Here is a 15130-nt window from a genome sequence, read left to right as displayed (position 1 = left end):
TGCAATTTGCTATTTTTCCGTTATGGATTTTTATATTTACATTGTTGAGAGATAGTGGTCGGTAAATTTTCTTTTCTCTCAATATCCTTGTATGGTTTTGTTTTCCAGTCATTGTATAAGTTACATTAGAGGGAAGTGTCTATTTTCAGAAAATGTCTCAGTAAGATTTGCCTTTCATAAAAATGACAGTTTAGAAAGCAAAGTATCTAGGTCTAGAGTTTTGTTGTAGTAAAATTTCAAATTATGAATTTACTCTCTATCACAGATAATAGTGATTATTAGATTTTCTTCTTGTGTCAGTTTTGGTAATTTGATCTTTCAAGGAATTTGTCCATTTCATTTAACCCGTCAAATTTGTCAGCACTATGTAGTTCATGATATTCTCTTGTTATACTTTTAATGTCTTCTTTATCCATTCCTGATAATGGTAACTTTATTCATTTTGCTTTATAGTGACACTGTCTCCCCAATCCTAAACCATGGAAAGCACTGGTCTTTTCTGCATCACTATAGTTTTGTCATTTTGAGCATGTCAGTATAAATCAGATTATACACTATGTAACTTGCTGAGACTGGCTTGCTTTCTTTCACTGTAACACCCGTGAGATCCATGCAAATTTTGCATCTATTGATAGTTCATTCCTTTTTATTGCTAGGTAGTATTCTGAGGTATGGATATAGTGTTGAAGAACATATGAGTTTCTTCCAGTTTTTTGCCTTTCACCATTTAGTATGATGTTAGCTGTAGATTTTTGGTAGATGTTCTTTATCAAGTTGAAGTTCCCCTCCATTTCTAGTGTACTGAGAGTTATTATGAATGGGTGTTGAATATTGTCAAATGCTTTTTTATATCTATTAATATGACCATATGATTTTTCACCTTTCTACTGTTACTGTGGTGGATGACACTGATTGATGTGTGAATACTGAAACACTCTTACATTCCTTGAATCAACCCCACTTGGTCATGGCGTGTTATTCATTTGTCATTGGGTTCAGTTTGTTAGTATTTTGTTGACGACTTTTACATCTCTAATGAAGACTGTTGGTCTGTAGTTTTCGTTTTATTTTATTGTCTTTTTCTGGTTTTGGAATCAGGTAATGCTTGCTTCATAAAATGAGCTGAGACATCTTCTAATTTCTGGAAGAGATTGAATAGAATTAGTGTTTCTTTTTAAATGTTTTAGAGAATTCTCCAGTGAAACGGTCTGGGCCTAGAGATTTCTTTTCCTTTTTTAACTATGAATTCAAGTTCTTTACTAAGACTATTCAGATTATCTATTTCAAGAGTGGACAGACTTTCCTATAAAGAGCCTGACAGTAAATATTTAGGTTTTACAAGTCATATGGTCTCTCTTTTGTTCAACTATGCATTGTAGTGCAAAAGCATCATATACAATAGGTAAACAAATGAGTATAGCTGAGTTCCAGCAGAACATTTATGGCACTGAAATTTGAATTCCATGTAATTTTCAAGTGTCACAAAGTATTTTTTCCAGCCATTTAAAAATGTAAAAACCATTCTTAGGTGGCAGGTTCTACAAAACAGGTGTTGAGCTGGATTTGGCCTGCAGACCACAGTTTACCACCCCCTAATCTATTTCATCTTGAGTTATTTTTGATAATTTGTGCTTTTCTAAGAATTGGTCTATTTCGTCCAAGCTGTTACATTTTTATTTGTAGAACTGTTCATAGTATTCCTTTATTTAAATTCTCTAAATGGAATTGAAGCCTATCGTAATATTTCTTTCCAAATATCAGTAGTTTGTTTTCTCTCTTTTTTGGTCAGGTTTATCAATTTTATTGGTCACAGAACCAGCTTTTGTTTGAGTTTTCTCTATTTTTGTTTTGTCAGTTCCATTGATTTCTGCTCTTATTTTTATTTCCTTCATTCTGCTATGTATTTCTTTTCTCTTTTTCTAGTTGCTTGAGGTAGAAACAAGCCTGTTATTGAATTGAGAATTCTTTTTTAATATAAGTATTCAGTATTAAGAGATTTTCCTTCTAACACTGTGTTAGCCATGTCCCATATATTTTGATACGTTTTCATTTTCATTCAGTTCAATATATTTTTAAGTTTCTCTTGGGTCTCTGACCCATTCAGGAGTTTTTTAAATTTTTCAAATGTTTGAAGATTTTCCTGTTACTTCTTTCCTTCAGCTTGATTTAGGTGTATTTTCCTTTTCTTTTTCTATTTCAGGTGGAAGATTAGGCTACTGATTTGAAACCTCTATTTTTTCTAATATAAGCATTGAATGCTATAATGACCTACTAAGCCCCACTTTAACTGCATCCCATAAATCCTTATATATTGTATTTTAATTTTGTACTTTCCCATGAGACTTTTGATGTCTTGGTTATTAGAAGTGTGTTGTCTGATTTCCAAATGTTTAAAGATTTTCTGTTACTGATTTCTAATTTATATTATTATCTGAGAACATGCTTTGTATAATTTTGTATTTGTTAAGGTTTATTACATAACCCCCAGGATATGGTCTATCTTGGTGAATATTCCAATTGCGATCGAAAAGAACATGTACTCTTCTGTTTTGGGGTGGAATGCTCTATAAATATCAGTTAGATCCCATTGGTTTGTGTGATCTAACCTTGCTGTTTTTGTCTAGTTCTCTGTTAATTACTAAGACTGATGTTTTCTAGTAAGGAGGATTGTGAGCTGCTGCCTCTTTGCTGTCCCTTGCTTAATGCAAGGCAATGGTGGTCAGTAGGGCTATGTACCAGTAAAACTTTACTCACAAACAGGCAGCTAGCCAATGAGCCACAGTTTTCCAACCCTAGCCAGACTGCCTCTCCCAATCACAGCTCTCAGTAAACTGAAGACAGCTGGTGGTTAAATCCTTTGATGAGTACCTTCCCATTTGACATCATTTGTTGTTGCTTAAAGAGAGGTAAGGTATTTAGGTCGCACAAGAGATGATTCTATCTTGAAATTTTAGTAGTTTGGCTTCTGTTCTTACCTAGACGGGGATTAACTAGATCATCCACTTCTACATGTAACTTATATGTAAATGCAGTTTAGGTTAGCTTGCCTGTGGCTCTCAGCCTTTAGAAATATGATTTGATGGTATATTTCTTTTTCTTTGTGCAAGAACAATGCTTTATGGGCCTGCTGGAGTAACCATTAACTCATTTTGCCTTTAGTGAATTAAGCTGACAAAACTTTAGGAAAACTGCATTCATGTGACTTTGTTAGCTCTCAGGCAGTAAAGAGTAGTTTATAGTTATCTCAATAATTTATTTCTTTTTAATGGAAAAGCTAAAGAGCCTTCGAGACATCTCTTTTGACACAGTGAAACTGTAATTTGTATAAACTGCTTGATTCCTTTTTGCTTAGGAGATTAGGGTGAGCATCATCTTTTCTTAGATAAGCTTCTGGACAAATAAAGATTTTTACCAGCTGTCTTCTCGAGGTCTGTTATGGGAAGATGTCGGTCAATCTCTGGTGCTCCGGCAGGAGGCTACAGGGGGGCAGGCCACTAGCTAAGGCCAGTCTGTGGGTGCACAGCACTTGCACCACCATCTTGCTCCAGTGGTTCTAGTATCTTTCTTTAATTATTACCGACCAAAAATCCTTCTAATTATTACTGTCTTATCCCCGTAAGATTAAGCCTGTTTCTTCTTCTTGCCAAAAAATTCATTTTTTCATAGTCTATCCTATTTTTAGATTATAAATTATTTAAGAAATAGCCTACTTCTTGGTTTAAAAGAAGCAATCAATCATATTAACCAGATTTGGTCGTTTGATGCTGGTAAGTACTTTATAAACACTTAAAATCAAGAATCTAAAAATAACTTCTCGGGAAAAATAAAAAGCACATAAAAACTTGATCTTGTGTAACAAATTTTATTTAGCATTCTTATAGAGTACACAAAATAAACACTTGGATAACTCAAACCTAACAAACACATATGTATTTTCTCATAGGAAAGCACAAGGAGAAGACAAAAATACTGTGAGTCTCAAGAATTTCTGAATGGAGTAAAAAGGTCTCCACAAAAATCCAGCTGTATACAGTCCCCCAATTCATTTTATAAACCCCATCAAGATTTTACCAGTCCAGATATGTTCAACAAGTCAAGCTCTCCATCTTGGTACACGGACACCTCTGCAACTGGTATGGAGGTCACAGAATTAGACAGTTCTACAGGATTTTGGCTTACAATTTCCCAGTTTACTCTTAGTGAAGAGATAAAGGCAGATGTATATTATTATGGCTTCACCATTCTTCTTCTTTTGATATTAGTATGTCTTGCTTTATATTTTCTCTAAAGATATCAAATAAAATCCTTTTGCTAATTTAAGTTTCCAGTTCTTCACAGAAATGTTGCATTATTTCAGGCTTTTCTCCCAGACATTTTCAAGGTAAGTGGCTTATAAAAAGAGGAATGCTTTATATTAGAGATGGTGTAATGAGAGAGTTTGGAAAATACTTTTTAAGGTTCAGATCACCTAGGAAATCTAGAAAAGGGGTTAACTTTTTTTTGATCAAAGGAGAAATCTGAACATTAAAATGTTAATAGGGACAATTTATCTTAGAAATTTTTTTTTAAATACATAGATTGACAGATGTTTCCAAAAATTTTATGTAAGCTGATAACTATATAGCTATCTTCTAAAACATATTACTAAAAGCTAGGCACATTTTATGAAATGTGATTAATAATTTGCTTACCTTACTGCAATATGGACATTCACCAAATATGACGTTAAAACTCTGTCTACTAGTCAGTAGTCCTCTCAACCACTGAAGATTTTAAAAAGAGAAGAAAGGGAGCAGTGTCAACGTGATTACATATTACAGGTACTCCAAATAAATTTTTCTTTTTGAGTGCATTATATGTCTATGCCAGATGGTTTGCCTTCTTAATTTTCTTTTGCAAGAGTGAGAGGAACATCTCCTGAGCCAATACCAAACTACTAAAATGCTGAATAACAAGGGGAAACCAGTATGGATTTCAAGGTCTATACCACTGATTTATAAGCAAATTATAGACCCCTTTAAGAATCTGATAAAAAGTATGCACCTTCTCTAACCCAGAACGATGTACACAAAAATAACTCCATGGGGTTCACAGACCCTCCCTAAATCCATTAATCACAAATTAAGAACTCCTGCTATAAAAGATATCCTAGGCTCTTTAAAATTTAGGTCTTAATTCTGATCTTAATCACCAATAGTAGGGTTAATTCTCAATCCATTAATTACAAGCAGGAGGCAACCCATTTTTAAAAATTAAATGAATTTTCATTATTACAAAAGAAAGCACATGTTCCCTTAAGAGTATCTCTATAATTAGACCTAGTATTTTATGATTTTATATAAGGTAAATTGACATCTCTACCTAAATTCTCCACTGTTAAACTGCAGCTAGCACCAGCTGCTATCTCTAATCACAAAAATCAGGAGGTAATATTAAGGAAGTTTTTAAAAACTGAAAGCTGCAAGTCATTTTGTATATAGATGCACATACATTGGTCGTATGTCCATTGCGCCCTAAGAGGAATGCTAGAGAGCAAGTGACTGCAGACAGGAAGGAAAGCAGACTTCTCATGTATACAGTAAACAGTGTCATTGACTAAGAGTGTTGTGAGTCATTTAGATCATAAAATGCATTCTTCTCAATATCAAAAGTAGGATTATTACATTTATTCTATACTTAAATATAGCCTGAAGAAGTAATAGGTACTCTACAGTACTAGCTCCCTTTCACCTTATTGCCACCATTACTCCTCCTTGGATGAGTTTACAGAGTTTGCATTGTGGTTACATGAGATACTTATAGAAAGATTCCAATGGTCCATCAGTTTAATTTGTTATGCATCAATAAACAGTCCATGAGTATATCCTAGATACATTTTCCCACTTCTTGGATACTTTAGGACATTTATAAATTCATTAGTAACCACGAAGAAATGAAATACACATTTGGAATGAACTGTTAAAGGAGATAATGGCAATAAAAGATCACTATTGACTAAACAGATTTTAGATTGTTTAGATTTCAAATATGCATATTTTCTATGCTGTTAGTCTTACTGATGTTTTTATTTTTACCTCATATAAACATATTTGATGGAAAGGCTGTCCACACTGTGAATTATCACACACTTGATCAGGAATGGCACCGTCAAGTTGATAGGCATAACAAATTCCACAATCCATAGAAAAATCCTTCAAAAGAAAAGAAATATTGGGGGATGGGGTGGTGGGAAAAAAGAAATATTTATAAGAATACACAAGGTGAAATTAAAAAGTGCATAATATGGTATTTATTAGATACTATTAAATTTTTATAAAGGTAACTATATTGCTGTGTTACAGAAAATACAGTCACATCACTATTTAACACCTTAGAAAAGCTATCTGTAAGAGAGGGCTGGCTTTTTCATCCAATAAATAATATACATATACTAAAAAACAGATTCTGCTTTTGGCTCACAAGATGTTTGGGGCTTAAGTACTACTATTCCCACTATGTACATCAGTATAATGCCACTGCAGTATGCAAAGACAGGAACTGACATTAGCTGGTGATTATACTAAACTTCAAAATTCTGCAACTAAAGGAAAAAGACAAAAACATCCCCACCACTTTAGTAGTCTACATTCTTAGCAGCTTTGTCAAAAGTCAATTCTGCCAACCTTCACAAACACTTGTTTCAAGCTAATTAGAACTTTATTTCAGTCATCCATATAGTATAGAAAATCCAAACATCTCATTAGCTACACTGGCCCTTTCCCCTATTTTTAATAATAAAGATGTCATTAATCACTTTACTGCTACAATGACCATGAAAAAAGTACACTTATAACCACCAATCAAAGGTTAACAAGTTCTTTGATGCAACTGCCGCTTGCAGTTCAGAAGTCCGTTATAATATTCTTCCGATTCCTTCCCTTTCAGCCTCCTTTTTCTCTGGTGCCTAAAAGAACGTTTGACTTTCATTATGCAACGCTATTTGGAATATCAAAGCACTGATAAGACTTACAGATTTTTCCAGGATAGCACGAGCTGGAAAATCAATTTCTAAAACATCTTTCAAATTTTGTAACAGACTATTTTCTGGATCCCTGAAAACATGAAAAAAACCTGTTATTAAATTTGTAAAATCATAGAAAAGTAACAATTATATTGCAAAGATACCTACCACAAATGTATGTTTCTGCTCAGCCTAATTCCCAGGGGTTTTACCACTTCAAATATTAAAAAAAAAAAAAAAAAAGTTTTAAAAATTTAGGGTTTGCTGCTCTCATTTTGTAAAGTCACATTTGGCACAGAATTTGTCTCTTTTTATTGAGCTATAATTGATAACACTGTATTACAGATTTAGGTGTACAACATAGTGATTTGGTATATGTATATATTGCAAAACGATTACAAGTTTAGTTAACATCTATCATGCAGTTACAAAGATTTTTACTCTTGATGAAAACTTTTAAGATCTAATCTATTAGCAACTTTGAAATATACATAATATTTGTTAATTACAAGATTTGTTTCCTAAGTACGTGATTAGAAAATCTAAATCATATATATTATATATTAAAAAAACACTGAAGTACACAGTTCATAATGAGACATTTTCATTTAAGATGTTTACCATTAATATAAATATGTTAGAATAATATTTAATTACAATATTTAATTACAATAAATATTTATAATATTTAATTTGATAATATTTAATTACAATTATTTGTCTACAGTGGTAGACAAATATTTTATAATTCTGTTAAAAACATTTAAACCTGAGATCTCATACCATGGTCAGCTCCAAGAAAACAGCACTCAGGAAGCATAGTAGGATGCCTGGGGTCTACTTCTATATTTATCGAAGCATTATTCCCTAGAATAAAAGAATATTAAAGCTTTTAGAAGTAGAACAGAGAATGAAACAAAAAATAAAGGAATATTTGTCTGGGTACTTATTTCATTGTATACCCAAGGAAAGATTAACTAATTGTATTATATATATATAGTTTTTTAATAAAGGTAAATATACTACTAATTTATAATTTAACAAAAAAGTAATTTGAAAATTTTGATCATGACTAAAGATTTGGGGATCCCAAATTTCAAAAAACAGAGCCAATCCATAAGTTAATATAATTAATTTAGATACGAATTCTGGTCAGAATTGCATTAAAGTTTGAATAAAAATTTTCTATGGAGTGATAAAAATCTTTAATATATAAAAATTACAAGTCACATCTTTAAGAAATAATCTAAATGATACTGTAATATTCTTGAAAAGTAATAGAACAAACATAAAAGAAAATGTTTTTTTATAAAACTCAAATCTTAATCTCCCTGTGAAGCCTTCCTGGATAAGTTAACAAAGGGGTCAATTCATATTAAATTTTTGGAAACTGTTCATTTAATAACAAAAACAATGAACAGTTTACAGAATCTAAGGAAAAGCTATTTCTACTTGGCACTAAATTCTTTTATAAATTTTAACTGTACTAGAGTATGTACAAATTTCAGAAATTTTATTGCTTTTTTTTGCAGGTACATAGTGTGGTTGTTTAAGCTTAATTTGGATTTCATTTTTATGGTAAAAATGTCTTGATAAATTCTATACACTATAGAATAATCCTCTGGCTCAGGTTGGCAACAATATAAATACAATTATTACAGATCTAGCAGAAAGAGGTAATCAAGTAAAATAAAAAAGTAAGTCCAGGAAATTCAATAAGAAAAACAAAATTACAAAAAGTTAATTAATAATTTCATTGGTTAATGCATTTTTTACACGAACACATATTCCATGTTAGCCTTTAGCAATGTCATCTAATGGCTCCAGAAAGTACTTTCACTTAACAACAATGGTCGTATTAACTAATCTTTTGATTAATTTGCTAAAAACCTGGTCCTAAAAGGGCAAATCAATGCCTGAAGAAAAAAAAGGAGCTAAAAGGTAAATATAGGGAGAGTGAATAAATACCAGGTTGTTTACGCTGAACAATGAGAAATAAGTACATTTAATCATAACCTAAGAGAAATAATTATTTTAATGGGGCCATTAAGATAATAAATTACTACACTTCTTTGAAGAAAACATTTTAGTATCTACTTGTTCACAAATATACCATAACTTGGTTAATTATTCCAAATTAAACACTGTTAAGACTTTTGTCAAACTTGATAAGTAATAGTACTGTCTGCAGAATTGCTGCGCAATTATACTTTCCTCTTCTCGTAGTAACATGTCACTTTCCCCCCGCCCCCAGATAATCTATTATGCCCGGGTAGAAACTAATTCGGATATGATTCACATCAAAATATCAAAATCTCCTTCATAACTATATAGTATTTACTGTGAACTCAAATATAGTTTAAAGCATCTAAAATCTTGAGAGGTTGAGCTTTAAAATTGACTTCATGTATTGCTTGCTCATAATGAGAATACATAAAACAATCATCTCGTAGTAAAGAGAATATGGTAATATTTCCAGGATGATATTTATGGTTATTCCACATCTTATTAATTTCATATATTTATAGTAAATTAAATACTTAAAATATATTCAATTATTATTTTGTAAAGCTTTCTTTTTACTCTTCAATGGTGTGCATGGCCCACTTCAGGTTCTTTTACCCTCCTCTATATTTCTGTCAGAAAATACTTCCAAACTTGTTCGAACTTGTCTAGTTTCACGAATGAAGACTTCATTATTTCTAACAGTTTTTTTCCTAAGTAATGGAAGTTTTGAAAAATCTACTCCACAATTTCTGTGCTAATTGAAAGCTAATTAAATACTGTCTCTGAATGCTACTTCCATGGATTAGATCATCACCTTTTGTAATGAAACACCTCAGTACTTGCCCTTTCTACTTGAAATATTTACATTTAAATACATAGTAATAAAAGAAATCATAGTTCATCTCCCAAAGTTTTAATAGTTGACTTCATACAAAAAAAGTCATCTAAGAGTCCAATGTCATCTTAGATTCATTTTCCTAAGTAATACAGAATACAATCAAACACCTTTAAAAAAAAAAAAAACTCCTTAATCCTCTTTTACGCTACCTAATGCAATTCTGCGTGCTGTAGCACTCCTTGTAGGTTTTTCCGGCTCAAGTACCGAAGTCTTCTCATCAATTTCATCCATAACATCCCAGAATGCCTTCAGTGATTCCAGTGCTGCCAAAAACTGACTATGAATGCTTATTAAGGAGCTCTGTGAAAAGACAGACGAAAGCCGAATCAACTGTATGACACTATCAATAGTGGATTATCTTTCACTTAGGATACAACTCAGTTTACAAGTTTTAAGCTCTGTTTCATTTCAGCTAAAACTAGACTCTAGTAAACAACAGTCAACTCTCCCTGCTTCATATCTCTCCACCACTATTAGTATGAACAGAATTCTTTTTTGATTGTCACTGGACTGTGCACTTATCAAGAAAGAATTGCTTTTTAAAAACCATATTATGATGCATTTTGTACTATATGGAAAGGTATACCTTGTATTAATAATTACTATTATTAACATACAATATATATTTAGCATAGTGTCTACAATTTTAGTATGAAAATATTTTTATTTTCGCTCAGTTATCAAGTTAAATGCAGTGCTATTTGTAATATGATTAAATTACTTTTACACACTGTTAATAAATAACTTTGCAGACTTAATTAGACAAAGAGTATGAAACGGTTTTACACACTTTTAAAGAATTCAACAGAAATTACAAACAGGGTTTCTTTTGATGTTAAATTTTTAGCCAGTCTCTGAATTCAGTATTTCAGGCATTAATCCTTTATGGGAATTAAATACATTTTCACTAAATGACAAGAACTAAAGCCATCATTGATTTTAAAAATCAATTCATAAAGTCAAGAGTTTCTTATAAAATAATGTGGTATGGTTAAAAGATACAACTATTTACTAAATATTTTATATAAAAAGCCATCAAAACTAAAACAGTTTTAAAAAGAATTAAGGATTTTATTTACTGTTTCAAACAAGCAAAACATATAAAAAAGTCACTGAAAAACTGCTGGCTCCTATCAAATGTATTCATCCAAAATAACTGATACAAGCCAACAATTCAAGAATATGACACACCCTGAGTAAGATGGAAAGAAAGAACTCACTTCCTTAAACATGTATTTTGTACTTATGTACTTAAGGAAAACCCGTTTCATCTAATCACTTCAGTCAGGGTGTACACGTAGATGGATTCATAGCTCAGATTCACCAAAGCAGTTTCAACTCTTCTTCTATACACAGAAAAAAGTTAAGAGTAGGAACTAGAGCTTAATGAGTAAAAATAACCTTTTATTACTAGTATATTGAGGGTAGAATATTCTCTTCTAGTATACCATACTCATCCACAAGTTTAGATGCCAGAATACCAGAAATCAGCAAACTAAATACCCAAGTGTTTCTTTTTTGTTTAACTGTGAGCTGCACTTTCATTTCCTCTTTCACTGAATGCACCACCATTCTTTACATACCCAAATAAGAAAGCAGCTTTGGTCCTTGTAGATTTCCTCTGATACCTAATAAATTCTGTAAGTTAACATAAGACGTAAGTCCATATTTAACATATTTCTTGATAACTCTATTAATCCTAGTATTATTATATATTATTAAAATAATCCCCTATTCTTATTTCCATATTCAGACTTGCCATCCTTGACTTAAACAACCTTCAGGCAGAGTACCCTATTTAAAATATAAACCTGAACAGATCAGTCCCTCTCTTAAAACCATTCAAACCAACATTCTAACTGGACTTTTTTTCCCCTCTAGTCATATTCCCCTAAAGCCCATTATTTATATTGTGATTAAGCTGATTTTTGTATTCTGCAAACCTGATACTATAATTTCCTGGTTTACAATAAACTGTTTTAAGTGCAGTTCTTCTCCAAGTGATATTTGTCTTTGTGATACTACCACATAATAAAAGCAACACAAGTTCCAAGAGCTGTTCAATAAATATTTGTTTAAGTAAACTGAACTATTTGACGTAAGAAAATAATCACTGATGACCACCATTCTATTTGGCCACCATTATTTATAAGTACCTTGCAAATTATGTTTCATGTTATCGTTAGTGATTAAAACCACAGTTCTTTATCATGGCTTAGAATTAATATTGTTTAATATGTATACATAGATATGTTTAAAGTAAATTGAAATACTTTCTGTGGGTTTATTTACTACTCCAAGCTTCAGTAACCATGTTCCCTATGATCATTCCCAAATTTTTTTAAGCCAGATGGAGAACTCCAGACCTACTCAGCCATTTCTATATAGATAACATCTATATGGCTGTCTAAGACGCACACCATAATTGGATGGTTCCAAACTGATCTCATCATCTTCCCAAAGAAAAATTCCCTTCCCGCTCCCTACTGCCCAAGCCAGGAATCTAAGCATAGATTTAGTAGATTACTAAAACAACCTTCTAACTGAATTTTCTTCCTTTAGACATAGCCCCCTATTGTAACTAAATTGACTTCTGTACTATGTAAGTCTAATAATACAGTAATTTCTTTGCTTACAATAAAAGTCATTAATCACTAGATGCAAACATAATAAACCAATTGATGGACAGTATGTTGGCATTTTTAACAGCTTTACTGAGGTATAATTGATTATACAAAGAACTGCACATATTTAATGTGCAAGTTGATGAGTTTGGGCATATGCATATACCCATAATACCATCACCATAATCAAGGTAATAGATATAGCCAAAACTTAACAAGAGATCTCTAACATGAGATCCCTAAAAACACTTAACATGAGATCTACCCTCTCAACAAATTGTTAAGTGCACACTATGGCATTGTTAACTGTATTGTACAACAGATCTCTAGAACTTATTCATCTAGTACTCTGTACCCACTGAATACCAACTCCTCATTTCACCCAGCTGCCAGCCACTGGCAACCACTACTGTATTCTCTGTATCTATGCGTTTGACTTAGATATTTCATATAAGTAGAATCATGGCAGTATTTGTCCTTTTGTGACTAGTTTATTTCACTTAGCAGAATATCCTCCAGGTTCATCCATATTGTTGCAAATGGCAGGATTTTCTTCTTTTTTAAAGCTATCTTGTATATACCACATTTTCTTTGCCCATTCATCTGTTTATGACAGATAAACAGATGGACAGTTGGATTTTTTCATATCTTTGCTATTATGAGTAACACTACAATGAACATGGGAGTGCAGGTATCTCTTCAAGACTCTGATTTCAGTTCTTTTGGAATATACCCAGAAGTGGGATTGCTGGATCATATGGTTGTTATACTTTTACTTTTTTGAGGACGCTCCATACTGTTTTCCATAGTTGCTGCACCATTTTACTCTCTCACCAACAATGTACAAGGGTTCCAGTTCTTCCACATCCTTGCCAATACTTGCTACTTTGTGGGAGTGTTTGCTGGTTTGTTTTGTTTTTGATAATAGCCATCCTAACAGATCAAAACTATGACATGATACCATGTTTTAGTTTTGATTTTTATTTCCCTGATAATTAATGATGTTCAGCATCTCTTTATATACTGGTTGGCCACTGGTATGTCTTCTTTGGAGAAACGTATGTTCAAGTTCTTTGCTCATTTGTTAATCAGGTTATTTGTTTTTTGCTGTTGAGTTGCAGGAGTTCCTTGTATATTTTGGATATTAACCCTTTATCAGATAGTTTGCAAATATTTTCTCTCATTTCATAGGCCGCTTTTTTCATTTTGTCGATTGTTTCCTTTACTGTGCAGAAGCCTTTTAAAGGTATGATGTAGTTCCACTTGTCTATTTTTGCTTTGTTGCCTGTACTTCCAGTGTCATATTTAAGAGATCACTGCCAAAACCATATCAAGAAGCTTTTCCCCTATGTTTTCATCTAGTAGTTTTACAGTTTCAGGTCTCATGTTCAAGTTTTTAATTAGTTTTGAGTTGATTTTTGTATACAGTATGAGGTAGGCGTCTAATTTCACTTTTTTGCATATGGATATCCAATTTTCCCAACACTATTTGTTGAAGAGACAACTCTTTTTAAAAGTCAGTAGTGTCCCTCTCCTTTCTCTCTCTCCATCTATATCTATATTTTAAAATCTATAATTAACTATTTCATTGAAAATCCAAGGAAAGTCATAAAATGCTGTCACGTGGTATCTTTCATTTGAAAGTAAGTACCCCCAAACACACTGTCCATTTCTTGTATGCTTGAATGTAAATAACATCCTAAACATAGCTCTGCTTAAAATGCTAACTCTGTATTTTAAACAGAAAAGGTATGTTTTTTAAAAAGAAAATGACAGCAAAATAAAAACAAACAAAAAACCCATGAAACAACCACCCTGAAACTAGAAGTCAGTTGATAATTACAGAAAAAGTGAATTTCAAATCCTAAAAGTCATCATCAGTCCCCCAAGGCAACAGAAATAAAAGCAAAAATAAACAAATGGGACCTAATCAAACTTACAAGCTTTTGTACAGCAAAGGAAACCATAAACAAAACAAAAAGACAACCTACAGAGTCAGAGAAAATATTTGCAAGTGATTTGATCAACAAGGACTTAATTTCCAAAATATACAAACAGCTCATATAACCCAATATCAAAAAATCAACAGTGCAATCAAAAAATGGGCAGAAGACCTAAACAGACATTTCTCCAAAGAAGACATACAGATGGGCAACATGAAAAGATGCTCAACATTGCTAATTATTAGGGAAATGCAAATCAAAACTACAATGAGGTGTACCATCTCACACCAGTCAGAATGGCCATGATTAAAAAATTGACAAACAATAAATGCCAGAGAAGGTGTGAAGAAAAGGGGACCCTCCTACACTGTTGGTGGGAATGTAAATTGGTGCAGCCACTATGGAAAACAGTATGGAGGTTCCTCATAAAACTAAAAATAGATTTGCCATATGATCCTGCAGTCCCACTCCTGAGATTATATATCTGGAGAAAACTATAATTTGAAAAGATACATGCACCCCAATGTTCATTACAGCACATTTTACAATAGTCAAGACACTAGAAACCACCTTTATGTCCATTGACAGATGAATGGATAAAGATGTGGTATAAATATACAATGGAATACTACTCAGCCATAAAAAAAGAATGAAACAA

At 32.3% G+C, this 15130-nt stretch overlaps 2 protein-coding genes across 4 annotated transcripts in view; one reads left to right on the top strand and one right to left on the bottom strand.

Moving 5' to 3' along the window:
* VRK2 (VRK serine/threonine kinase 2) overlaps positions 1–4402 on the top strand; it is a 94821-nt gene extending 90419 nt beyond the window's left edge. For all 3 annotated transcript variants that reach the window (XM_007445723.1, XM_007445724.1, XM_007445722.1), the window contains one exon: positions 3944–4402. In XM_007445723.1, the coding sequence (XP_007445785.1) occupies positions 3944–4288 (345 nt within the window). In that variant the 3' untranslated portion in view covers positions 4289–4402. The remainder of the gene's footprint in view (positions 1–3943) is intronic.
* The window catches only part of FANCL (FA complementation group L), a 78071-nt gene continuing 66783 nt past the window's right edge, over positions 3843–15130 (bottom strand). Inside the window, exons 8-14 of the mRNA XM_007445725.1 lie at positions 10055–10205; positions 7784–7867; positions 7169–7214; positions 7010–7091; positions 6075–6191; positions 4692–4763; positions 3843–4389 (exon numbers count right to left, since the gene is read on the bottom strand). Of these exons, the coding sequence (XP_007445787.1) occupies positions 4354–4389; positions 4692–4763; positions 6075–6191; positions 7010–7091; positions 7169–7214; positions 7784–7867; positions 10055–10205 (588 nt within the window). The 3' untranslated portion in view covers positions 3843–4353. The remainder of the gene's footprint in view (positions 4390–4691; positions 4764–6074; positions 6192–7009; positions 7092–7168; positions 7215–7783; positions 7868–10054; positions 10206–15130) is intronic.

Source organism: Lipotes vexillifer, unplaced genomic scaffold, assembly GCF_000442215.2.
Source record: "Lipotes vexillifer unplaced genomic scaffold, Lipotes_vexillifer_v1.1 scaffold838, whole genome shotgun sequence".
In the NCBI taxonomy this organism is placed as follows: Eukaryota; Metazoa; Chordata; class Mammalia; order Artiodactyla; family Lipotidae; genus Lipotes; species Lipotes vexillifer.
Note: the sequence above shows the minus strand (reverse complement) of the source record. Positions and strands in the feature narration are given on the sequence as shown.